The 25,999-nt window shown below is 40.9% G+C and overlaps 2 protein-coding genes across 9 annotated transcripts in view; one reads left to right on the top strand and one right to left on the bottom strand.

Moving 5' to 3' along the window:
• LOC110528275 (uncharacterized) lies at positions 1 to 12,072 on the bottom strand. 6 transcript variants are annotated; one of them, XM_036983860.2, is made up of 7 exons: positions 11,946 to 12,072; positions 10,861 to 10,908; positions 10,635 to 10,732; positions 10,314 to 10,394; positions 4,557 to 4,645; positions 4,383 to 4,462; positions 1 to 2,125 (listed from the first exon to the last, which is right to left on the bottom strand). In XM_036983860.2, exons 3-7 carry the CDS (start codon positions 10,728 to 10,730, stop codon positions 1,989 to 1,991), a joined length of 483 nt encoding a protein of 160 aa, XP_036839755.2. In that variant the 5' UTR covers positions 10,731 to 10,732; positions 10,861 to 10,908; positions 11,946 to 12,072; the 3' UTR covers positions 1 to 1,988. The 6 variants fall into 6 exon arrangements, with proteins under 6 accessions (XP_036839755.2, XP_021465883.3, XP_021465884.3 ...); XM_021610208.3 differs by having other exon boundaries at positions 10,861 to 10,926; positions 11,946 to 12,067; XM_021610209.3 differs by lacking the exon at positions 10,314 to 10,394 and having other exon boundaries at positions 10,861 to 10,926; positions 11,946 to 12,064.
• The window catches only part of LOC110528276 (protein FAM219A), a 26,245-nt gene continuing 12,310 nt past the window's right edge, over positions 12,065 to 25,999 (top strand). For 2 of the 3 annotated variants that reach the window (XM_021610212.3, XM_021610211.3), the window contains exon 1: positions 12,065 to 12,368. In XM_021610212.3, the coding sequence (XP_021465887.3) occupies positions 12,309 to 12,368 (60 nt within the window). In that variant the 5' untranslated portion in view covers positions 12,065 to 12,308. Of the gene's footprint in view, positions 12,369 to 16,358; positions 16,498 to 25,999 lie in introns of those variants that run through there. The other variant, XM_090241571.1, reaches the window with a different exon arrangement.

Genomic DNA, 25,999 nt, shown 5'->3' with positions numbered 1-25,999 from the left:
TAAGTGGGAGAGAAAGTTTATTCGAGATGGACTGCAGGTACAAGTAAAAAGTAAATAGCAAAAAGAACAAATACAGACGTTACTCATTTGAGAAAGAGAAAAGCCTTGAAAATCAAAATGAATACCACCATGTCATGCTAGAGCCTTCATTAGGTTGAGACTCGAGCCGATGAGTAAATGTAACCTACACCCTCTCTTATCCCACCAAAAAGGTCCTCTCTTCTCACTGTATTGTAATGCATGCAATTTCTTCCTGCAAGGTCTTAAAGGTCTTAGAGAGATGAGGCAGAGCAGGGAATGGGATCCAGGAAGATAAGTTAGAGAATTCGTGAACAGCCGTATCCCAAAGTGCCGACAAAGAAAGGATGGAATATAAAACGGAAGGAGACCTGCACAGTGACTGTTAATGCTCCCAATGGTGAGATTGTTTTGTGAGCCAGCAGCATACCACCCTGCATCCCATTGCTGGCTTGCCTCTAAGATCCCTATACGCACAAAAGCTTATTTCTCTCAAATTGTGCACAAATTTGAGCATTTCTCCAAGATATGCCACACCTGTCGGGTGGATGGATTATCAAGAAACTGATTAAACAGTATGATCATTACACAGGTGCATCTTGTGCTGGGGACAATAAAAGGCCACTCTAAAATGTGCAGTTTTGTCACACAACACAATGCCACAGATGTGTCAAGTTTTGAGGGAGCGTGCAATTGGCATGCTTACTGCAGGAATGTCCAACAGACCTGTTACCAGAGAAATTAATGTTAATTTCTCTACCATAAGACGCCTCCAGAATTTGGCAGTAAGTTCAACCGGCCTCACAACTGCAGACTCCCAGTGGGTGGGCCTCTCAGACCCACCCATGGCTGCACCCCTGCCCAGTCATGTAAAATCCATAGATTAGGGCCTAATTTATTTATTTCAATTGACTGATTTCCTTCTATGAATTGTAACTCAGTAAAATCTTTAAAAAAAAAAAAATCTTCAGTATAATGTGGATAAAGGGGGTGTGGGGGCAGCTGACTGATATCAGTAGATTCTCACAGGCCACCAGGCTGAAGCCCTGATTACGTAACCTACTTCTGACATTTTGTGACTCAGGCTAGATCATATCTGTGACTTATCACTCATCACTCACAGCTCATTCGGATAGATGGAGTTACAAGGACTTGTATCAAAAGGAGAAAGTAGTGCCAACCTAATCAATCCACATGACCCTATTCAAATCACCATTTAAGTGTGCAGGCGGACTACTGTTAAAAAGTAGAGAGCTGGTTGAAGTGAATAACTGTCTCCTTTACCATGCCCCCTAAACAATGTAGAATATACAGTATTCATGTTTTTCGGAAGTTTCTGTTGTTTTCAAAGCCCTTTCAACCTGTTTGAAGATGTGATATTATTACCAGGTTTTATGGCAGATTGGGGGTAGGTGCTAAACTAATGATTGTGGAGTGAAACTTACAAGTAGACCAACAGTCTGCCCCAACACAAAAGACCAAAGCAGGCATAGTCAATATCTCAGTGGTAACAATCAACACAATGAACACAGTCTTGACAAGACTGAAGTCAGTTGAGAACCAGTTGAAAAGCACTGAACACGTCTGTGTTTTTGATGTGTTCAAGCCATCTGCTGGTAGTTCTGTGTATAGCCATAAACATTGGCTTGATGAAAGAGAGCCAAGCAAAGTTTTCATGGAAAGTCGACTGGAGATACCTGACTTTAGTCAGCAAAGTATTTAATTATAACTGATATAACTATCTATTTGGGTTTGTCAAATTATCTGACAGGCAAATTATATTGAAAGGGGGTGAGGAAAGTGATGAATATGGTTGGACATCTTGGAATAGTTTTCACAGTTTGTAAAGTAATAGTTGGGTGAAAGATGAAGCAAGACCTAGGGTTCATATGGACAATGTTGGGCTGTCATCTTAGAACAGAAGGATCACAGATCTGTTTGTGTTGTCTTGCCAAATCCTATGGTCATCTTCACATGATCTGGGACCAGGTCAGAGCTGCAGGAGATGAAGACCTTGGGGTGGAAGTGGTTCCCCTTAACTGCATCCACCGCCATGTTGTGAGCATTATAGATTTCCAGGAACTGGCTGAAGGGGAGCCGTGGAGCACTGGAAAAGACACAGCAATATTGTAGATTTATTAGGATCCCCATTAGCCGACGCCAATGGTGACAGCTAGTCTGTCTTACTGGGGTCAATAAAACAAATAAGACATTAGACAAAATAATTGTAATTTATAAATTGTCTCCAATTAGGCGCCGTCCACAGGGTATGGAATGGCGTTGCAAAATGGAGTGATAGCCTTCCTTCTTCAATATCCCTTTTACCCTGTAGAAATGTCCCCCTTTACCACACCAAAGCACCCCCAGACCATCACATTGCCTCCACCATGCTTGACAGATGGCGTCAAGCACTCCTCCAGCATCTTTTTATTTTTTCTGCGTCTAACGAATGTTCTTCTTTGTGATCCGAACACCTCAAACTTAGATTTGTCTGTCCATAACACTTGTTTCCAATCTTCCTCTGTCCAGTGTCTGTGTTCTTTTGCCCATCTTAATCTTTTCTTTTTATTGGCCAGTCTGAGATGAGGCTTTTTCTTTGCAACTCTGCCTAGTAGGCCAGCATCCCGGAGTCGCCTCTTCACTGTTGACGTTGAGATTGGTGTTTTGCGGGTACTATTTAATGAAGATGCCAGCTGAGGACTTGTGAGGCATCTGTTTCTCAAACTAGACACTAATGTATTTGTCCTCTTGCTCAGTTGTGCACTGGGGCCTCCCACTCCTCTTTCAATTCTGGTTACAACCAGTTTGCGCTGTTCTGTGAAGGGAGTAGTACACAGCATTGTACAAGATCTTCAGTTTCTTGACAATTTCTCGCATGGAAAAGCCTTCATTTCTCAGAACAAGAATAGACTGATGAGTTTCAGAAGAAAGTTATTTTGAGTCTGTAATCGAACACACAAATGCTGATCAACCAGATACTCAACTATTCTAAAGAAGGCCAATTTTATTGCTTCTTTAATCAGAACAACAGTTTTCAGCTGTGCTAACATAATTGCAAAAGGGTTTTCTAATGATCAATAAGCCTTTTAAAATGATCAACTTGGAATAGCTAACACAACGTGCCATTGGAACACAGGAGTTACGGTTGCTGATAATGGGCCTCTTCACTGTATTTCGGATCAATTTGATGTTATTTTAATAGACATTTTTTTTTATTTTCTTTAAAAAATAAGGACATTTCTAAGTGACAAACTTTTGAATGGTAGTGTATATATATCGAACACACAAATGTATATATATAATAAATAATAAATAAGAGCGAGAGAGCAAGAGGAGTCAGTTCTCACATTCACACATAAACCACTGCAGATAGACAATATGGCTGTGAACCAAATGTGCTCTCTCTACTATATTGCAAGCTGCATCATTTGCATTTCAATTAAAGGTATAAATCAAAGTGCTATAAGGGGATATATAGTGAATAAGTCACAACAGATATTACACTTGTCCCAGGGCTAACTGTTTCCCAACAAGAGGTGACATCACACGCATACTGTAACTGTGTGTGTGTGTGTGCGGGTGGGAGTGAGTATATGTGTGCGAGTTTGCATGAATCAAAACAATTCAAGGAGCTAGCTAATCTTAGAAAATATATATGTGACCCGATTCAGGAAACTTGGCGTATGTCGCAAGTCATGACTTCAGAGGAGAGCCGATTGAACGTAAAAAATATGTTTTTTATCAAAATGCGTTTTTTGGCAGAAATACCATTTCAAGCATGTGAACTTTCATGTGCCTCAACAAACTTTTATGCCATCTGTAAATATAAATAAAGTTGTTAAATTACGAGCTTAGTTGGTTTAGCCAATGAAAAGGAAAGTTACATTATCCATAAACACCACAAGAAATCTTTAGTAACGCTCAGAGAACGTTCTAAGAATGTTATTTAAAAACAGACATTCTGTTCTCAGCATCAACAAAACTTTCTATCCTCTATCTTGTTAAGTGTGTTCAGGTGTTTTGGCCGCACCCACTAAATGGAAACACCGGACCATAATGAGTGCTTTTTCTTTGAAATGGGGTCTGTTTGGATAGACTGAACAGCTTTGTATGCAGAAAAAAACATGTTATGCTCGCTCATCCTGGTGGCACAGTGGACACAGTACAAAGCTTAGACTGACAGGCCTAGATTGACACACCTAGCTTTTTTTTGTATTAAAATGTTTTGTCACCTACATTATGAAATGACATACACAACTGCGGTTCAAACCAAAACCAAACAACAACTGTTGTATGAATTATACAAAATGACTCCAAGATTACTTAACTTCAATTGATTCATTATAAAATCAGTTGTATCTCACCTTGTGAATCTTGCCCTCCTTCGTGCCAAACAGGAAGAGGTAGTCTATTTGTTTGTGGAAGTCGAACGATATTCCACAAGCTGCGGGACAACAAACATCGTCAAATACTTAAATCGTGCTTGATGCTTATAACAAACAGTGTGAAGTGATGCGTCAGTTGATGACAGATTTTACCCCTGATAGGAAGTTGCACGCCCTCTGGTCTTTCTGACACGGCTCTCTCCAAATGACAGCTTGATGAAGTCTGTAAAGACCAGCTCATCCTACAACCATACAAACCCACATCAAAACTACTGTGAGAATGAAATGATACACAAAAATACCACACACACACTGTATTCACCATAGAGTTGATGTCACAGAGTTGATGCCAACAAAATCCAGAAAGAATCAGGAATTCCACAGGGCATCTGTCTATGCCCCTTCGTTTTTTCAATCTTTACTAAAGACATGCTACTGGCTTTGAGTAAAGCCAGTGTGTCTATGTATGAAGCCACCAATTGTGCAAGTTCTCCCACTTAAAAAGATGAGAGAGGCCTGTAATTTTCATCATAGGTACACTTCAACTACGACAGACAAAATGAGGAAAGAACATCCAGAAAATCACATTGTAGGATTTTTAAGGAATTTATTTGCAAAATATGGTGGAAAATAAGTATTTGGTCAATAACAAAAGTTTATCTCAATACTTTGTTATGTAACCTTTGTTGGCAAATGTTTTCTGTAAGTCTTCACAAGGTTTTCACACACTGTTGCTGGTATTTTGGCCCATTCCTCCATGCAGATCTCCTCTAGAGCAGTGATGTTTTGGGGCTGTTGCTGGGCAACACGGACTTTCAACTCCCTCCAAAGATTTTCTATGGGGTTGAGATCTGGAGACTGGCTAGGCCACTCCAGGACCTTGAAATGCTTCTTACGAAGCCACTCCTTCGTTGCCCGGGCGGTGTGTTTGTGATCATTGTCATGCTGAAAGACACAGCCACGTTTCATCTTCAATGCCCTTGCTGATGGAAGGAGGTTTTCACTCAAAATCTCACGATACATGGCCCCATTCATTCTTTCCTTTACACGGATCAGTCGTCCTGGTACCTTTGCAGAAAAACAGCCCCAAAACATGATGTTTCCACCCCCATGCTTCACAGTAGGTATGGTGTTCTTTGGCTGCAACTCAGCATTCTTTGTCCTCCAAACACGACGAGTTGAGTTTTTACCAAAAAGTTATATTTCATCTAACCATATGACATTCTCCCAATCTTCTTCTGGATCACCCAAATGCTCTCTAGCAAACTTCAGACGGGCCTGGACATGTACTGGTTTAAGCAGGGGGACACGTCTGGCACTGCAGGATTTGAGTCCCTGGCGGCGTAGTGTGTTACTGATGGTAGGCTTCGTTACTTTGGTCCCAGCTCTCTGTAGGTCCATTCACTAGGTCCTCCCTGGGGTTCTGGGATTTTTGCTCGCCGTTCTTGTGATCATTTTGACCCCACGGGGTGAGATCTTGCGTGGAGCCCCAGATCGAGGGAGATTATCAGTGGTCTTGTATGTCTTCCATTTCCTAACAATTGTTCCCACAGTTGATTTCTTCAAACCAAGCTGCTTACCTATTGCAGATTCAGTCTTCCCAGCCTGGTGCAGGTCTACAATTTTGTTTCTGGTGTCCTTTGACAGCTCTTTGGTCTTGGCCATAGTGGAGTTTGGAGTGTGACTGTTTGAGGTTGTGGACAGGTGTCTTTTATACTGATAACAAGTTCAAACAGGTGCCATTAATACAGGTAACGAGTGGAGGACAGTGGAGCCTCTTAAAGAAGAAGTTACAGGTCTGTGAGAGCCAGAAATCTTGCTTGTTGACCAAATACTTATTTTCCACCATAATTTGCAAATAAATTCATAAGAAATCCTACAATGTGATTTTCTGGACTTTTTTTTCTCATTTTGTCTGTCATAGTTGAAGTGTACCTATGATGAAAATTACAGGCCTCTCTTATCTTTTTAAGTGGGAGAGCTTGCACAATTGGTGGCTGACTAAATACTTTTTTGCCCAACTGTATTTAGCAGATGCTATTGCAGGTGTTGCAAAATACTTGTGTTCCTAGCTACAACAGTGCAGTAGTATCAAACAATTCACAATAATACACACAAATCTAAAAGTAAAATAATGGCATTAAGAAATATAGAAATATTAGGATGAGCAATGTCAGAGTGGCATTGACTAAAATACAGTAGAATAGAATACAGTATATAAACTCTGCAAAAAAAGAAACGTCCTTCCACTGTCAACTGCGTTTATTTTCAGCAAACTTAACATGTTTAAATATTTGTATGAACATAAGATTCAACAACTGAGACATAAACTGAACAAGTTCTACAGACATGTGACTAACAGAAAGGGAAAAATGTGTCCCTGAACAAAGAGGGGGGGGGGGTGTCATAATCAAAAGTATCAGTCAGTATCTGGTGTGGCCACCAGCTGCATTTAGTACTGCAGTGCATCTCCTCCTCATGGACTGCACCAGATTTGCCAGTTCTTGCCACCAAGGCACCTGCGAGTTCCCAGACATTTCTGGGGGGAATGGCCTTAGCCCTCACCCTCCAACAGGTCCCAGACGTGCTCAATGGGATTGAGATCTGGGCTCTTTGCTGGCCATGGCAGAATACTGACATTCCTGTCTTGCAGGAAATCACACACAGAATGAGTGGTATGGCTGGTGGGATTGTCATGCTGGAGGGTCATGTCAGGATGAGCCTGCAGGAAGGGTACCACATGAGGGAGGAGGATGTCTTCCCTGTAACGCACAGCGTTGAGATTGCCTGCAGTGACAACAAGCTCAGTCCGATGATGCTGTGACACACCGCCCCGGACCATGACAGACCCTCCACCTCCAAATCGATCCTGCTCCAGAGTACAGGCCTCGGTGTAATGCCCATTCCTTCGACGACAAACCGAATCAGACCATCACCCCTGGTGAGACAAAACCGCGACTCGTCAGTGAAGAGCACTTTTTGCCAGTTCTGTCTGGTCCAGCGACGGTGAGTTTGTGCCCATAGGTGGTGTTGTTGCCTGTGATGTCTGGTGAGGACCTGCCTTACAACAGACCTACACGCCCTCAGTCCAGCCTCTCTCAGCCTATTGCGGACAGTCTGAGCACTGATGGAGGGATTGTGCTTTCCTAGTGTAACTCGGGCATTTGTTGTTGCCATCCTGTACCTGTCCCGCAGGTGTGATGTTCGGATGTACCGATCCTGTGCAGGCGTTGTTACACGTGGTCTGCCACTGTGAGGACAATCAGCTGTCCATCCTGTCTCCCTATAGCGCTGTCTTAGGCGTCTCACAGTACAGACATAGCAATTTATTGCCCTGGCCACATCCGCAGTCCTCATGCCTCCTTGCAGCATGCCTAAGGCACGTTCACGAAGATGACCAGGGACTCTGGGCATCTTTCTTTTGGTGTTTTTCAGAGTCAGTAGAAAGGCCTCTTTAGTGTCCTAAGTTTTCATAACTGTGACCTTAATTGCCTACCAACTGTAAGCTTTTAGTGTCTTAATGACCGTTCCACAGGTGCACGTTCATTAACAATGGTTAAACACTTTACAATGAAGATCTGTGAACTTATTTGGATTTTACGAATTATCTTTGAAGGACAGGGTCCTGAAAAAGGGCCGTTTCTTTTTTTCTGAGTTTACATTTAAAATGAGTAAAGCAGTAGGTAAACTGCAAGTGACTACTGTTCCATCAATATTTAAATCACCCAGAAAATAAACTTCTCTGTGGATTTCACATACATTAACAAGCATTTCACACATATTGTCCAGATACTGACTGTTAGCACTTGGTGGTCTATAGCAGCTTCCCACAAGAATGGACTTTAAGTGAGGCAGATGAACCGGTAGCCATATTACTTCAACAGCTTTACAGGAAAGTGGTTCTGAATATAGACCGCAACACCGCCCCTGTTGGCATTTCTGTATTTTCGGGAGATTTTATAGCCATATATTGCTACCACTGTATCATCAAAGGTATTATCTAGGTAGGTTTCATAAATAGAATATAAATGTCATCTGTTACAAGAAAGTTATTGTCACTTTCTGACCTTAGTTCCTTTATTATGTCTTCGTGTTAGTTTGGTCAGGGCGTGAGTTGGGGTGGGTAGTCTATGTTCTTTTTTCTATGTAGTATTTATGTGTTTGGCCTGGGATGGTTCTCAATCATGGTAGGGATTAACTGAGCTAGTCTTGGGTCATTTTAAGTCATTGTCTCAATGCAGCCAGAGTCCAGGAGCCAAGATGATTTGGATGGACTCCGTCATTCCTGTAGAGTGTCTTCTGTTTCCAGAAGGTGTCAAAGTTATCTATAAAAGTGATTCCAACAGAGCTAAACTAATATTTTAGCTAGATGTGTAATGCCAGTAGTCTGCTGAATCTTTCACATCCGGGGCCCAGCGATGGTACCGGACCTGAAATTATTGGCCCCTTTTTGGAATCTTTCAATGCTAGAATCAATTCTTTAAAATCCATTTTCAGAAGTTCAGAGCTAGCCCTCCTGATGTCGTTTGACACCACATGGACTACGACAGTGTCAGCTCCTGGTATCTGTCGTAGAATGGTCGGAAGCAGCCTTGTAATGTACTCGTGCTCCTGGGTAGCACAGGGTTTTTGCACTGGGAACCAAGATGTTTCTCACCATAGAGCTGCCGATGACGACAGCTGGTGAAACAGCCGGGGAGGTCTGGCCGTTCTTTCGCCCGATGGACCAGAGCCAGCTGTAGTATTTGTGGTACAAACCCCCTGTGCTGGAGACAGGGTAGAGGATGAAGGAGCAGTAATCTCTGGATGCAGGTAGGTGAAACTGTTGGTCAGCAGGATGGGATCCCCCAAAGCCATTTCAGAGTGGGACCTATCCAGGATACGCTGCAATGTCTCTATTTGTATACTGTGGATGTCCAGCTCAGGCATATATTCTTCAATAAGCTGACAGTTTCCACATTGGAAATTTGGCCGGACAATATTATCCCATAACTGTGAAAAGTAGGTGCAGCTCCTACATGGGATGAAACGTTCACCGTAGTCTCTGAAGTTGGTTGCTGCCAATCTGGAAAAAGTATGTTTCCCCGTATGGCGGAAAGTGGTAGATGCCAATTCTGTTAAAATCCACACAAATAAAATAGGTTGTCGAGGAATAAGCACAAAGTAAATCAATCCACACAGTGTGATAGTCAGTTAGATTGACACAAAACTCTCCAGCATAACAACAAGGTGAGAGCGGCGACTTACTCAATGCGATTGAATGCTGTGGCCCATCAGCAACGCAATGGAGGCTGTGTTACCAGTATGATAGCCAAGAGAGAAGCATCTTAGAGGGGATGTACGTAGTTTCCATTACAGGTCGGTGGAAAGCCGGGAGGGTGGCAAGCGCTACACTGGGACACGGGAGAGTCATAAATAGTAAAAACAAGTGGAGTTCAAGTTTGTCAGTAGTCCAAAAACATCCAGGGCACAATGTCAAGTGGAAGGCACAATGTCAAGTGGAAGGATGAAAGCAGCAGTAGGTGCTGTAGGTCTGCTCAGAAAATTCCCCAGTGCAGAGTAGGGTGCCCAGGTATATCCAAGTAGGCCTCAAACGTTTCAGCAGACGTGTTTGTATGTCTCCTTAAAAACTCTGTATGCAATATTGCACTATTGTCCAATGTGTTCACAGCCAGATAAAACAAAGGTAAATGGAGACTAAAATCCCCCAAAATGTTTTGCAAGAACACTCCTGAGAGAAGACAATGATACACATGCATTTGTATTGGACAATGCTCATATATTTCCACCATGCAAAGTCACTTGAAAATCTTGTTTGTTTGCATTAATATCCATTATATGATGGACCCAAGAAGAAAGAAGTTGTTCACTTAATCATGGATTAGACTGGAGGTTACTGCAATACTTTACCTTGAAGCTGTAACAGACAATATTCTGAGGATCCTGTGGGTTGTTTTCAGTCAGGATCATGATGAATTCCTCTTTCAACTCCTGGTTAAGTGACAAACAGCTTCTGAGCATTTGCATAAAACTTGTAAATGAATTAATCCCAACTACACTGTTCATCCCTTTTGATTCAATGGCCTTTTGTTAGGTGCCACATCAAGGCTCCTGACACCAGATCCTAAATGGCACCCTATTCCCTACATAGTGCAATACTTTTTTTTACCAGGGCTCTCGTCACAAGTAGAGCACTATATACCATTTGTGACGCATCCCAGCTATACTCACCGCTTCAGTGAGATTCAGTTGGTCAGGGGGCTTGATCAGTCTTTCCTTGCATCCATTCATCTCCTCCTTTATCCATCTCTGTTCCATCTTCCTCATCACTGGCCAACACAAACAGTAACCGCCACATTTACCTTATTAGGTTGGTATAGCCATAGAATAATAGCAACATTAGCACATAGGTTTTTGACAAGCTAAATCTGGCTTGCCTAATGCTAAATGGACATACCTTTTTCTTGCTGACAGCATTGGCAGCCTTTGCCACAGGTGCCTTCGGCTGGGATAGAGCATTTGACTCCGATACAAAACAGACATATTTCACATAAATTTGTTTCATGCACCACTAGGAATGCATCTCAATAGTCTACAGTCAATCAGTCAGTCGCTTTGTCTGCTTGTCTTCTCTCCTTCATCTGCAATGATCTGAAAATTAAACTATAGATGACAGCAACCAGGCATTTGCCTCTCACCTGTTCAGTTCCAGGACAGGGGACACAAAGAGGAAGCCACTGTACACTCTTAGATAAAAAGGTGCTATATAGAACCTAAAAGGGTAGAACCCTTTTGGTTCCAGGTAGATCCCTTTCCAAGGTGGTTTCTACCTGGAACCAAAATGGGTTCTCCATGGGGACAGCCAAAGAACCCTTTTGGAGAAAAAAAATTCTAAGAGTGTAGACTATTGAGATGTCATTAATATATTAGTAAGAAAAACAGTCACTCTGCTTATTATTAGCAATGTTACTACAATGTTGCAATCGTGCATGCAGCATGGCGACACCACATTAGCTAAGTTAGCTAGCTAGCTAATAACGTTAACTTTAGAAAACGTTGCCTGCTTGGATTTCACAGTCTTGTAAGGTACAGGCATTGTGTCAAATAGATAAACTATTGATAAGAAATATCGTATTACTGTATTGATAACGCTATACAACTTTTTAAAATGGGGGAGAAATTAAAAGTTTTCAAGCTGCTAGTGCAATTCCCTAGCCCGAGTACCAATTTTCTAACATTTTGCATACATCCAGAGTAAAATTAATTGAATGATCCATACAAATATGCCAGGCAATTGTACTGTATAGTGGGGTGGCAAGAAGCCTAGTGGTTAGTGCGTTGAACTAGTAACCTAAAGGTTGCAAGATCGAATTCCCGATCTGACAAGGTAAAAATATGTAGTTCTATCCCTGAACACTGTTCTTAGGCTGTCATTGAAAATTAGAATTTGTTCTTAACTGACTTGCTTAGTTAAATAAAGGTAAAATAGTGTGCCTAGACTATATGTCATATAATTGGATGTATATATCAAATAATATCTACCTATATTGTCGACGTTCTTGTGATTTCTTAGATTAATTCAGATTGATTCAGATAGATTATTTCATGCATTAGCCCATCTTGCCATCGCTCGTCCATCATTGGATGGTGGTGTCATGAATAATGTAAATATTTTCCAGACCCGGAAGATGGTATCGACGTATCTCTGTCTGTTTTGGTTGAGTCACCTCGGACCATGCCTTAACCACTGATGCCTTACTGTGTGGTTATAGGCAAAAACCAACTAGAATCATGCAAACTAACAGATAATTCTTGCGACAAACTAAGGCCTTATTTGATTATTTTTATGCTTACAAATGTTTAGATCTTACATCGGTTTGGCGGTGTAACGAACGATTCGTCAAAATGATGGAGGAAGAAATGGATAGGTTCCAAGTACCCCCAGTAACAGAGACACAGCCCTTGGTAAGTGTAATGTGTTGTAGCGTTTATTGTTACATTTTAGTGTTCAAATTATGTTGCAATTAAGCCTAGAACGACAATGTAAATGCGTGTACGGGTTGGTTTGTCGAACATCCTTGTCATACAGATCACCAGTCGCTGGCTGCTTGCTGGGGGTCCCATTCTATATGACAATGTCAATCAATGAACCCGTTCTATATGACAATGTAAATCAATGAACCCATTCTATATGGCAATGTCAATCAATGATCCCATTCTATTTGACAATGTCAATCAATGAATTTATGGAGTCTTCGTTTGCATTGCTTCTGACCGATAACATTTGATTGAATGGACTTCGTCTGGCCATCGTTGACATCGATTAGTCTTTAACTAAACTGGTGACGTGTTATTTCTTGTGATTTGGGGATGGGGAAGAGCTTGCTTCGATATGTTAACGGTTGCTGCTGGTGGGGTGAATAGCTGTTGTCTCCGGCTGATGCATAGTCCCAGCCAATGATTTATATATACACTAGATGACAGCGATGTTTTGAAGCCACCGCGCCTCCATCTTCGCAAAAAATATTCTGGAAGCTTAGTAATGCATACATAAGTCTACATTTGTTTTTGCCGTTTATTCTATTAGACACCTTAATGCACACCAGTGGCGACCCATCATTCAGGACAGGAGGGGCAGAGCCCCACGTTTTTTGTTGTTGCCTGTTTTACATGTTATTTTGGCATTAATACGTGTCACAAATCAGTTTACAAACAATGTAAAAAAGTATATATGTCATTGAGTTAGAGGTCTTGGTGGTTCCAAACTTCTTCCATTTAAGAATGATGGAGGCCAATGTGTTCTTGGGGACCTTCAATGCTGCGGAAATGTTTTGGTACCCTTCCCCAGGTGTGTGCCTCACACAATCCTGTCTCAGAGCTCTACAGACAATTCCTTAAACCTCATGGCTTGGTTTTTGCTCTGACATGCACTGTCAACTGTGGGACCTTATATAGACTGCCGATTACATTGCACTCCACGAGGAGACTGTGTGGCAGGCTGACTACCTGTTACGTGAGTGCAGCAAGGAGCCAAGGTAAGTTGCTAGCTAGCATTAAACTAATCTTATAAAAAACAATCAATCTTAACATAATCACTAGTTAACTACACATGGTTGATGATATTACTAGTTTATCTAGCTTGTCCTGCGTTGCATATAATCTATGCGGTGCCTGTTAATTTATCATTGAATCACAGCCTACTTTGCCAAATGGGTGATGATTTAAAAAGCGCATTCGTGAAAAAAGCACTTTCGTTGCACCAATGTGTACCTAACCATAAACATCTTTGCTTTTCTTAACATCAATACACAAGTATGTATTTTTAAACCTGCATATTTACTTAATATTGCCTGTTAACATGAATTTTTTTTAACTAGGGAAATTGTGTCACTTTTCTTGCGTTCAGTGCAAGCAGAGTTAGGGTATGTGCAGCAGTTTGGGTCGCCTGGCTCATTGTGAACTGTGTTAAGACCATTTCTTACTAACAAAAAACGTAATTAATTTGCCAGAATTGTACATAATTATGACATAACATTGAAGGTTGTGCAATGTAACAGCAATATTTAGACTATATTTTGCCACCCATTAGATAAAATACGTAACGGTTCTGTATTTCACTGAAAAAATAAATGTTTTGTTTTCGAAATGATAGTTTCTGGATTTGACCATATTAATGAACTAAGGCTCGTATTTCTGTGTGTTTTCTTCTTTGGGATAGGGGGCAGCATTTTCACTTTTGGATGAATAGCGTGCCCAGAGTGAACTGCCTACTACTCAGTCCCAGATGCTTCTTGTTACATCTCCATTGCACCAGGGCAATGTCTTGACTCAAGAATGAAAAATGTGAAATTTCTTATTGGTCTGAAAAAACAAATTCCAACAATTCTTCGGGGTCTTTAATGATTGACGTTGTTAGCATATTGCATCTCTGTGAAAGCTTCCCTCAAAGAGATTTTAAGTACAATTTCGACACATTTCTTTTGGTTTTGTTGACCTCTATTCAGTCATGGTCAAGAAGTATGCCTTCTCTGTCGTGATAGTCTTGAATGTACTTGTCTTTGCTCTCTTGATCTGTGACCGATGCAGGATAGCATGAAGCCATTTGCTTGCATCTCAAGAAGGTCTTGATGTATTCTTTAAAAAGTGTGTCTGATTTCCTGGAAAAGTTCCACACTTCAAAGATTTTGGCCACACTATACCCCATCTCTAGAACCTTAGAGAGTTCAACTGTCAAGGCTCTTTCTTGATCTGAGTGATCACAAGAGTTTTCCTGGTTGTTGTTTTCACTGCAGGTGCGACAAAGGGGAAAGAAAAGTTTTCCTTGAGGTCCCTTGTAAGGCAACACTGGTATTAACAAACCCCTAGGAGGGTAGACAGTTGCTTTGATCAGACCAAAATAGATTTGGGGTTAGTCAGTCGCGGTGAATAATTTCAGGATGCCCCATAGGATAGCATGAGGAACTCATTACATGAGGATAAAGGGATGTAAAATCTACATATCCTATTGTCTCGTCGGGTTGCGCTACATACCTCAATGTCAAAGCATTGGTACGTACTCCATACAAGGCCTGTCGTGGTTCCAAGGGTTCTGGTGTGTCAAAGCTGGAAAGGAAGGCTCGAACATGAGGATCAGACTTTTTGAGTGCGATCCATTCATGCGCCCACATCACATTCACTTTTAACCCGTAAGTAGCCTGTAAAGATTCCAATTTGTCTTGAAACTCTTTTGGGTTAGGACACACGTCCTGGGGCACAAAGCAAGATTTACAACCATGGAAGAAACAACCGTTGTACTCAAACAAGCGTGCCCAAATTAAACTGCCTTCTTCTCGGGCCCAGAAGCTAGGATATGCATATAATTGGTGGATTTAGATAGAAAACACTCTAAAGGTTCCAGAACGGTTAAATTAATGTATGTGAGTATAACAGAACTGATCTGGCAGGGGAAAACCTGAGAAAAATCCATTCAGGGAGTAGGATTTTTCTTTTTTTGTAGTTTTCTATTCAATGCCATTACAGTATCCATTGACTTAGATCTCAAATTGCAGTTCCTATGCCTTTCACTAGATGTCAACAGTCTTAAGAAATTGTTTCAGGCTTGTATTCTGAAAAATGAGGGAGTAAGAGCAGTCTGAATGAGTGGACCCTGCCGTGTCACAGAGCTTTTCATGCGTGCGACCGAGAGAGTGCCTTTCTTGTTTACCTTTTATATTGACAACGTTATTGTCCTGTTTAAATATTATCGATTATTTAGGCTAAAAATAACCTGAGGATTGAATATAAACATCGTTGACATGTTTATATGAACTTTACGGATACAATTTGGATTTTTCGTCTCCCTGTTGTGACTGCATTTGAGCCTGTGGATTACTGAAGAAAACGTGCAAACAAAACTGAGGTTTTCGGATATAAAGAGATACTTTGTCGAACAAAAGGAACATTCGGGCTACTCGGGCCAGAAGATATGATATGCATATAACTGGTAGATTTGGATAGAAAACACTCTAAAGTTTCCAAAACTGTTACAATAGTGTCTGTGAGTATAACAGAACTGATTTAGTAGGCAAAAACCTGAGAAAAATCCATTCAGGAAGTAGTTTTTTTTGGGTTTTGTAGTTTTCTATTCAATGCCATTACAGTATCCATTGACTTAGGACTCCTTTTACAGTTCCTATGCCTTCCACTAGATGTCAGATGTCTAGATGTCTTATAAATAGATGTCTTATAAATGAGGGAGTAAGACCAGTCTGAACGAGTGGAACCTACCATGTCGCAGAGCTTTTTCATGCACATTTCTTGTTAACCTTTTATATTGACGATGTTATTGTCCGGTTGAAATATTATAGATAATTTAGGCTAAAAAACAACCTGAGGATTGAATATAAACATCGTTTGACATGTTTCTATGAACTTTACGGATACAATTTTGATTTTTTGTCTGATTGTTTTGACTGCGTTTGAGCCTGTGGATTACTGAAGAAAACGCGCTAACAAAACGGAGGTTTTTGGATATAAAGAGACTTCATCGAACAAAAGGAACATTTATTGAGTAAATTAATGTCTTCGGATTGCCACCATATGAAGATCATCAAAGGTAAGGGATTCATTTTATCTCTATTTCTGAGTTTTGTAAAGCTTCTGCTTGGCTGGTTACTGTTTGTAATAATTTGTCAACTGGGCTATGTTCTGGGCTAGGTATGTTCTGGGCTAGGTATGATTTGTATATATTTTATGACACTGTGGTTGGTTTAACAAGAAGTTCATCTTTAAACCTAAGTAAAATATGTTTTGTTTTCTGAATTTTTTATAATGAGCATTCCTGTAATTGAATTTGGCGCTCTGCAATCTCACTGGATGTTGGCCGATGGGACGCTAGCATCCCACGTACCTTAGAGAGGTTAAGGATAGAAGCGGCCAGCGACGTAATTGTTCACAATTTCGGAAAAGACTGTCCAGCTTATTCATCAGGGTTATGAATATAGGGTAATCAATCCATTTAAAGCTAAACACGAGCATAAAAAAGTTTACATCCTTTCAGGCTTTGGAAAATAGATATGAACTGACAGACTTTGTCGCTTTTGTACTATCAAATTGTTCACATGCTAAAATCGTCACTTTGGAGTCGTTGAAGAGATCCTTATGGCTTTCAAATCACTGCGCCCGCATACAAGCTCTTCCAATGCATAGCCTGTCAGGGTTGTACCACTCAGGGCCTGTTCAATTTGACAGAGCGCTAGCCTTATCTTAAGCCATTCTCTCATACGCAGCACAGGAAAAAAACTCCTGGGTTTTGCATGATAAAGGGGTTTGGGAACACTGTCTGTGAAAATCTTCACAGTTGAATCCTCAGGTTGGAATATGTAAGCCATATGTCCATCACTCGTATCTTAAAACATTCAGGGGCCTCATATAAAATGTCCTCGATGCTTTTATCATAGGGTTCGTGACAAGAGATGCATAGCACCCCGAGAATTGGCCTAGGAGACATAATTTTCTGTTTAATGTTCTGGGTTTTATTTTTAAAATCTTGTTTAGTGTTCTGGGGCCGCATGTGTTGTTCTGGGTCTTATTTATAATGCGTCTGCAGCCAACACAATCCCACCTCCCCCCGGACATTCCTGTTTCATAGACAACAACCCTAAGGGCAATAAAATAGGTGGGGTGTGGGTCCATCCTCTTTGAAATGTTCAAACACATTCCCCCCAGTTCAACCAGGTCACATCAAGCCTCATGACAACTTCAAAGGTATAGATGCAATATAGATATAAAATAACACACCCTCTAACATGCGACAATAGGAGCAGGACGCAATTATATGGCCATAACCACGTGACACCTTCCCGCCAGGATATCCTGGCAACAACACATCTGCCACTCTGATCCTCAACACTGGGTCCCCTCAGGGGTGTGTACTTAGTCCCCTCCTGTATTCCCTCTTCACCCACGACTGCGTGGCCAAACACCACTCCATCATTACCATCATTAACACCATCATAAAGTTTGCTGACGACACAACAGTGGTAGGCCTGATCACCAGCAACGATGAGACTGCCTATAGGGAGGAGGTCAGAGACCTGGCAGCGTGGTGCCAGGACAATGTCTCCCTTAATATGAGCAAGACAAAGGAGCTGATCGTAGACTACAGGAAAAGGCAGGTCGAACAGGCCCCCATTAACATCAACAGGGCTGTAGAGGAGTGGGTCGAGAGTTTGGTGTCCACATCACCAACGATCTATCATGGCCCAAACATACCAAGACAGTCGTGAAAAGGGCACGACAAAACCTTTTCCCCCTCAGGAGACTGTCGAGAGCATCCTGACCGGTTGCATCACCGCCTGGTATGGTAACTGCTCTGCATCTGACCGTAAGGCGCTACAGAGGGTAGTGCGTATGGCCCAGTACATCACTGGGGCCAAGCTTCCTGCCATCCAGGACCTATATAATAGGCGGTGTCAGAGGAAAGCCCATAGAATTGTCAAGATATCAGGTCACCCAAGTCATAGACTGTTTTCCTGCTACCTCACGGCTAGTGGTACCGGAGCGCCAAGGCTAGGACCAAAAGGTTCCTTACACTTTCTTCCCCCAAGCCATTAGACTGCTGAACAATTAATCAAATGGCCATCGGACTATTACATTGACACACCCACCCCCTCCATGTACAAATTACCTCTAACCTATACCCCCGCACACTGACTCAGTACCGGTACTCCCTGTATATAGCCCCTTTTTGTTATGTTATTGTGTTACTTTAAAAAAAAAAAATTTACATTACTTTATTTGGTAAATATTTTCTTATCTCTTCTTGAACTGCATAGTTGGTTAAGGGCTTGTAAGTAAGCATTTCACGGTTATGTCTACACTTGTTGTATTCGACACGTCACAAATAAAATTTGATTTGAGCTAGCTAACTAAGCAAATTGCTTTACTATTTTTAAACTTTGTCAATTTACCAACAGTAACCAGCTAAATGTTAACTTTCTGGCTCCCTTTTATTGTTTGTGTTACCGGACAACTGTCGGGCACTTTTATTGTTCATGTAACGTTAGTTGGCCAAACCTAAAGTTGTCTGCTAACTTAGCTAACGTTAGCGTCCGTCAACTAACTTGAAGTCCTTAACATTAACCCTGAAGGCATTATTGACTTATTGACATATGATAGTTCCTAGGGTCCTTGTTAACATTAACCTTAGCCATACTGTTTGTCATGATATAACATATCAAACAATAACCATAACTTAAACGTACTTTAATTTCGCATATAACTTACATACATTTTTAGGTGACATCAATTCACCTTGGCTTTCTACTGGGACCTCAGAGACACTGACTGGGTTTTAATAGAGACCTATGTGCGAGCAAGGTGATCCAGATGATGAGCTGTTCTCTCCAGAGGATTCCACAGGACAACGTTTATACAGTGCCTTGCAAAAGTATTCGGCCCCCTTGAACTTTGCGACCTTTTGCCACATTTCAGGCTTCAAACATAAAGATATAAAACTGTATTTTTTTGTGAAGAATCAACAACAAGTGGGACACAATCATGAAGTGGAACGACATTTACTGGATATTTCAAACTTTTTTAACAAATCAAAAACTGAAAAATTGGGCGTGCAAAATTATTCAGCCCCCTTAAGTTAATACTTTGTAGCGCCACCTTTTGCTGCGATTACAGCTGTAAGTCACTTGGGGTATGTCTCTATCAGTTTTGCACATCGAGAGACTGACATTTTTTCCCATTCCTCCTTGCAAAACAGCTCGAGCTCAGTGAGGTTGGATGGAGAGCATTTGTGAACAGCAGTTTTCAGTTCTTTCCACAGATTCTCGATTGGATTCAGGTCTGGACTTTGACTTGGCCATTCTAACACCTGGATATGTTTATTTTTTAACCATTCCATTGTAGATTTTGCTTTATGTTTTGGATCATTGTCTTGTTGGAAGACAAATCTCCGTCCCAGTCTCAGGTCTTTTGCAGACTCCATCAGGTTTTCTTCCAGAATGGTCCTGTATTTGGCTCCATCCATCTTCCCATCAATTTTAACCATCTTCCCTGTCCCTGCTGAAGAAAAGCAGGCCCAAACCATGATGCTGCCACCACCATGTTTGACAGTGGGGATGGTGTGTTCAGCTGTGTTGCTTTTACGCCAAACATAATGTTTTGCATTGTTGCCAAAAAGTTCAATTTTGGTTTCATCTGACCAGAGCACCTTCTTCCACATGTTTGGTGTGTCTCCCAGGTGGCTTGTGGCAAACTTTAAACAACACTTTTTATGGATATCTTTAAGAAATGGCTTTCTTCTTGCCACTCTTCCATAAAGACCAGATTTGTGCAATATACGACTGATTGTTGTCCTATGGACAGAGTCTCCCACCTCAGCTGTAGATCTCTGCAGTTCATCCAGAGTGATCATGGGCCTCTTGGCTGCATCTCTGATCAGTCTACTCCTTGTATGAGCTGAAAGTTTAGAGGGATGGCCAGGTCTTGGTAGATTTGCAGTGGTCTGATACTCCTTCCATTTCAATATTATCGCTTGCACAGTGCTCCTTGGGATGTTTAAAGCCTGGGAAATCTTTTTGTATCCAAATCCGGCTTTAAACTTCTTCACAACAGTATCTCGGACCTGCCTGGTGTGTTCCTTGTTCTTCATGATGCTCTCTGCGCTTTTAACGGACCTCTGAGACTATCACAGTGCAGGTGCATTTATACAGAGACTTGATTACACACAGGTGGATTGTATTTATCATCATTAGTCATTTAGGTCAACATTGGATCATTCAGAGATCCTCACTGAACTTCTGGAGAGAGTTTGCTGCACTGAAAGTAAAGGGGCTGAATAATTTTGCACGCCCAATTTTTCAGTTTTTGATTTGTTAAAAAAGTTTGAAATATCCAATAAATGTCGTTCCACTTCATGATTGTGTCCCACTTGTTGTTGATTCTTCACAAAAAAATACAGTTTTATATCTTTATGTTTGAAGCCTGAAATGTGGCAAAAGGTCGCAAAGTTCAAGGGGGCCGAATACTTTCGCAAGGCACTGTATGTGGTATCACACAGCAGGTAAAGGGTGCCTTTTAATGGTGATTCATAACCTTTTGAGAATTATGGTGTGGTAAACAGTTGGTATGAGTACATTTACTGCTTGATTCCCATGAATATAGAAGTGTAAACATCGTACAACTTCATGTGAAATTCATGTAAAGCCTTATAGTAGTTCCGATACATATTTCGGAGATTGGTCTTCCATTGCGGACCTGCACCCTAATTCTCAAAAGGTTATGAATCACCATTAAAAGGCGTCCTTTACCTTCCGTGTGGTTTGCGAATCACCATTAAAAGGTGCCCCTTACCTGCTGTGTGGTACCACATATCCCCATATGAATGGCATGATTGGTACAACCTTTTGGATCATTTAATGGGGTGTTTTGATCGGGTGTAGTGTTAATGTTAGCTTGAATTTGTGGATTCTTGACCTTGTTCCTCAGGCTCAAGGCTCAGGTATGACAACTAGGATAAATTATTTTAGAGAGAGTTTTCTTGCAGTGAGGACAGCTCAGGATTTTGGGGGGGATTTGTCATTGATAGCTGTTGCTTTGTTGTCCAAATCATAAACTGAATTGGTATGTAGTGTCAAATCAACACTACATATTGTGTATACCATCACCTGTCATCTTTACATTTCTTAGAATATCATGATGGGGGAAAGTGGGGGAAATTCATACGTTAAACAATTGTTTTGAAAGTCTATGCATCTTAAATTGTGGCATTTCTTCAACAGAACTTTTCTCTGCTGTCTGGTTCCTGAAAGATGTTGGCGACATCACTCACCCTCAAGCTCCACTAGCACATGCGCCCCACAACATTAGACATGAAACCGTCCTGTCCATCTTCAATACCTTAAGCAACACACACACAATGATATCCCCATAGACACGTAGGGTGGTTTGTGTCCATATTCCGTTTAAATGCATTTCCTGGTTTGCATGAATCTTCAGATTGTAAAATGTTCTGACTCATCACCTCTGATCAAGTTATTCCACCAACGATTGAGAGAAATCTATCTTATTTTTAAACTTGTTTAGAACATTGTAACATTTCTTAATGGAAATTGAAAACTAAGGAAGACTTTACAGAAATATTGCCTAGGGGCCTCTTAAGTCTAGAGCCTGCACTGTTTATAGGTCTGTAACATCTACACTATCGTTCAAAAGTTTGAGGTCACTTAGAAATTGCCTTGTTTTTGAAAGAAAAGCAATTTTTTTGTCCATTAAAATAACATGAAATTGATCAGAAATACAGTGTAGACATTGTTAATGTTGTAAATGACTATTGTAGCTGGAAACTGGACGATTTTTATGGAATATCTACATAGATGTACAGAGGCCCATTATCAGCAACCATCACTCCTGTGTTCCAATGGCACATTGTGCTAGCTAATCCAAGTGTATCTTTAGAAAACCCTTTTGCAATTATGTTAGCGCAGCTGAAAACTGTTGTGTTGATTTGAAGAAGCAATAAAACTGTCCTTCTTTAGACTAGTTGAGTATCTGGAGCATCAGCATTTGTGGGTTCGATTGCAGGCTCAAAATGGCCAGAAACAAATAACTTTCTTCTGAAACTCATCAGTCTATTCTTGTTCTGAGAAATAAAGGATATTCCATGCGAGAAATTGCCAAGAATCGGAAGATCTCGTACAACGCTGTATACTACTCCCTTCACAGAACAGCGTAAACTGGCTCTAACGAGAATGCACAACTGAGCAAGAGGACAAGTACATTACAGTGTCTAGTTTGAGAAACAGACCCCTCACAAGTACTCAATTGGCAGCTTCATTAATTAGTACCCGCAAAACACCAGTCTCAACGTCAACAGTGAAGAGGCGACTCCGGGATGCAGGCCTTTTAGGCAGAGGTCCTCTGTCCAGTGCCTGTGTTCTTTTGCCCATCTTAATCTTTTATTTTTATTCGCCAGTATAAGATGTTTTTTTCTTTGCAACTTTACCTAGAAGGCCAGCATCATCTCTAACCTGTTCACTGTTGACGTTGAGACTGTGGTTTATATTAAAATAAATATATACACACAGTTGAAGTCGGAAGTTTACATACACTTAAGTCATTAAAGCTAGTTTTTCAACCACTCCGCAAATTTCTTGTTAACTTTGGGCTGCAATCCCGTTAACGGGATGATATGACAACAGCCAGTGAAAGTGCAGGGCACCTAATTCAAAACAACAGAAATCTCATAATTAAAATTCCTCAAACATACATGTATCTTTAAAGGTAGTCTTGTTGTTAATCCCACCACAGTCTCCAATTTCATATAGGATTTACAGCGAAAGCACCACAAACGATTATGTTAGGTCACCACCAAGCCACAGAAAAACACAGCCATTTTCCCAGCCAAAGAGAGGAGTAACAAAAAGCACAAATGGAGAGAAAATGAATCACTAACTTTTGATGATCTTCATCAGATGACACTCATAGGACTTCATGTTACATAATACATTTATGTTTTGTTTGATAAAGTTCACATTTATATAAAAAAATCAGAGTTTACATTGGCGCGTTACATTTACTAGTTCCAAAAACATCCAGTGATTTTGCATAGCCACATCGATTCAACAGAAATACTCATCAAAAATGTAGATGATAATACAAGTTATACATATGGAATTATAGGAAAAAGCAAACCATGCAATAATCTGAGACGGCGCTCAGAACAATCAAGTCCAAATAGCCGCCATGTTGTAGTCAACATAAACCATAAATTACATGCTAAATTTTCCCTTACCTTTGATCTTCGTCAGCATGCACTCCAAGGAATCCCAGTTCCACAATAAATGCTTGATTTGTTCGATAATGTCCGTTATTTATGTCAAATTAGGTACTTTTGTTAGCGGGTTTGGTATACATATCCTAACGCTCGTTTTCGTCAGCGTTAAGTCGGACAAAAACTTCAAAAATGTATATTACAGGTCGAAGAAACATTTCAAACTAAGTGCAGAATCAATCATTAGGATGTTTTTTATCATTAATCTTAAATAAAGTTGCAAACGGAGTATTCCTTTTGGGTCTTCAGGAGCCATGGAACGCAGGTCGCTATCATGTGAAATGCGAATGACCAGAAAATGTCTGACTGCCAGACACCTGATTCATTCTGCTGTCATTCAGTCCCACAACACAGTAGAAGCCTCATTCAAATGTCTATAGACGGTTGACGGAAGCCCTAGGAAGTGAATCTCCATTCATATCTCAAAGGGGATTTCAATGGGAACTGTTTTGAGTACATACCAACCTCAGATTTCTCACTTCCTGTTTTGATTTCTCCTCAGGTTTTTGCCTGCCATATGAGTTCTGTTATACTCACAGACATCATACAAACAGTTTTAGAAACTTCAGAGTGTTTTCTATCCAATACTACTAATAATATGCATATATTATCAACTGAGACTGAGGAGCAGGCTGTTTACTTTGGGCACCTTATTCATCCAAGCTACTCAATACTGCCCCCCCAGCCGTAAGAAGTTAACAAACTATAGTTTTGGCAAGCCGGTTAAGACATCTACTTTGTGCATGACACAAGTAATTTTTCCAACAATTGTTTACAGACAGATTATTTCACTTATCTGTATCACAATTCCAGTGGGTCAGAAGTTTAATTGACTGCGCCTTTAAACAGCTTGGAAAATTCCAGAATATTACGTCATGGCTTTAGAAGCTTCTGATAGGCTAATTGACCAAATTTGAGTAAATTGGAGGTTTACCTGTGGTTGTATTTCAAGGCCTACCTTCAAACTCAGTGCCTCTTTGCTTGACATCATGGGAAAATCAAAAGAAATCAGCCAATAACCAGCCACAAGTCTTGTTCATTCTTGGGAGCAATTTCCAAATGCCTGAAGTTACCACGTTCATCTCTACTAACAATAGTACACAAGTATAAACACCATGGGACCACCCAGCTGCCATTACAGCTCAGGAAGGAGACGCATTCTGTCTCCTAGAGATGAATGTACTTTGGTGCGAAAAGCGCAAATCAATCCCAGAACAACAGCAATGGACCTTGTGAAGATGCTGAAGTAAACAGGTACAAAAGTATCTATATCCACAGTAAAACGAGCCCTATATCGACATAACCTGAAAGGAAGAAGCCACTGCTCTAAAACCGCCATGAAAAAGCCAGACTACGTTTTTCAAATCAAATCAAATCAAATTTTATTTGTCACATACACACATGGTTAGCAGATGTTAATGCGAGTGTAGCGAAATGCTTGTGCTTCTAGTTCCGAAAATGCAGTAATAACAAGTAATCTAACTAACAATTCCAAAACTACTGTCTTGTACACAGTGTAAGGGGATAAAGAATATGTACATAAGGATATATGAATGAGTGATGGTACAGAGCAGCATAGGCAAGATACAGTAGATGGTATCGGGTACAGTATGTACAAATGAGATGAGTATGTAAACAAAGTGGCATAGTATAGTATAAAGTGTACTGTACATAGGGACAAAGATCGTACTTTTTGGAGAAATGTCCTCTGGTCTGATGAAACAAAAATACAACTGTTTGGCCATAATGACCGTCGTTATGTTTGGAGGAAAAATGAGGAGTCTTGCAAGCCAAAGAACACCATCCCAACCGTGAAGCACGGAGGTGGCAGCGTCATGTTGTGGGGGTGCTTTGCTGCAGGAGGGACATGGTGCACTTCACAAAATAGATGGCATCACGAGGTAGAAAAATTATGTGGATATATTGAAGCAACAACTCAGTTAAAGCTTGGTCGCAAATGGGTATTCCAAAGGGACAATGACCCCAAGCATACTTCCAAAGTTGTGGCAAAATGGCTTAAGGACAACAAAGTCATGGATTAGGAGTGGCCGTCACAAAGCCCTGACCTCAATCCCATAGAACATTTGTGGGCAGAACTTAAAAAGCGAGGCCTACAAACCTGACTCAGTTACACCAGCTCTGTCAGAAGGAATTGGCCAAAATACACCCAACTTATTGTGGGAGCTTGTGGAAGTTTTGACCCAAGTTAAAAATTTTATAGCCAATGCTACCAAATACTAATTGAGTGTATGTTAACTTCTGACCCACTGGG

This window comes from Oncorhynchus mykiss, chromosome 7, assembly GCF_057628025.1.
Source record: "Oncorhynchus mykiss isolate SJ-2025 chromosome 7, ASM5762802v1, whole genome shotgun sequence".
Taxonomy (NCBI): Eukaryota; Metazoa; Chordata; class Actinopteri; order Salmoniformes; family Salmonidae; genus Oncorhynchus; species Oncorhynchus mykiss.
The sequence above is the reverse complement of the archived record's forward strand: the minus strand, read 5'-3'. Positions and strand labels throughout refer to the sequence as shown.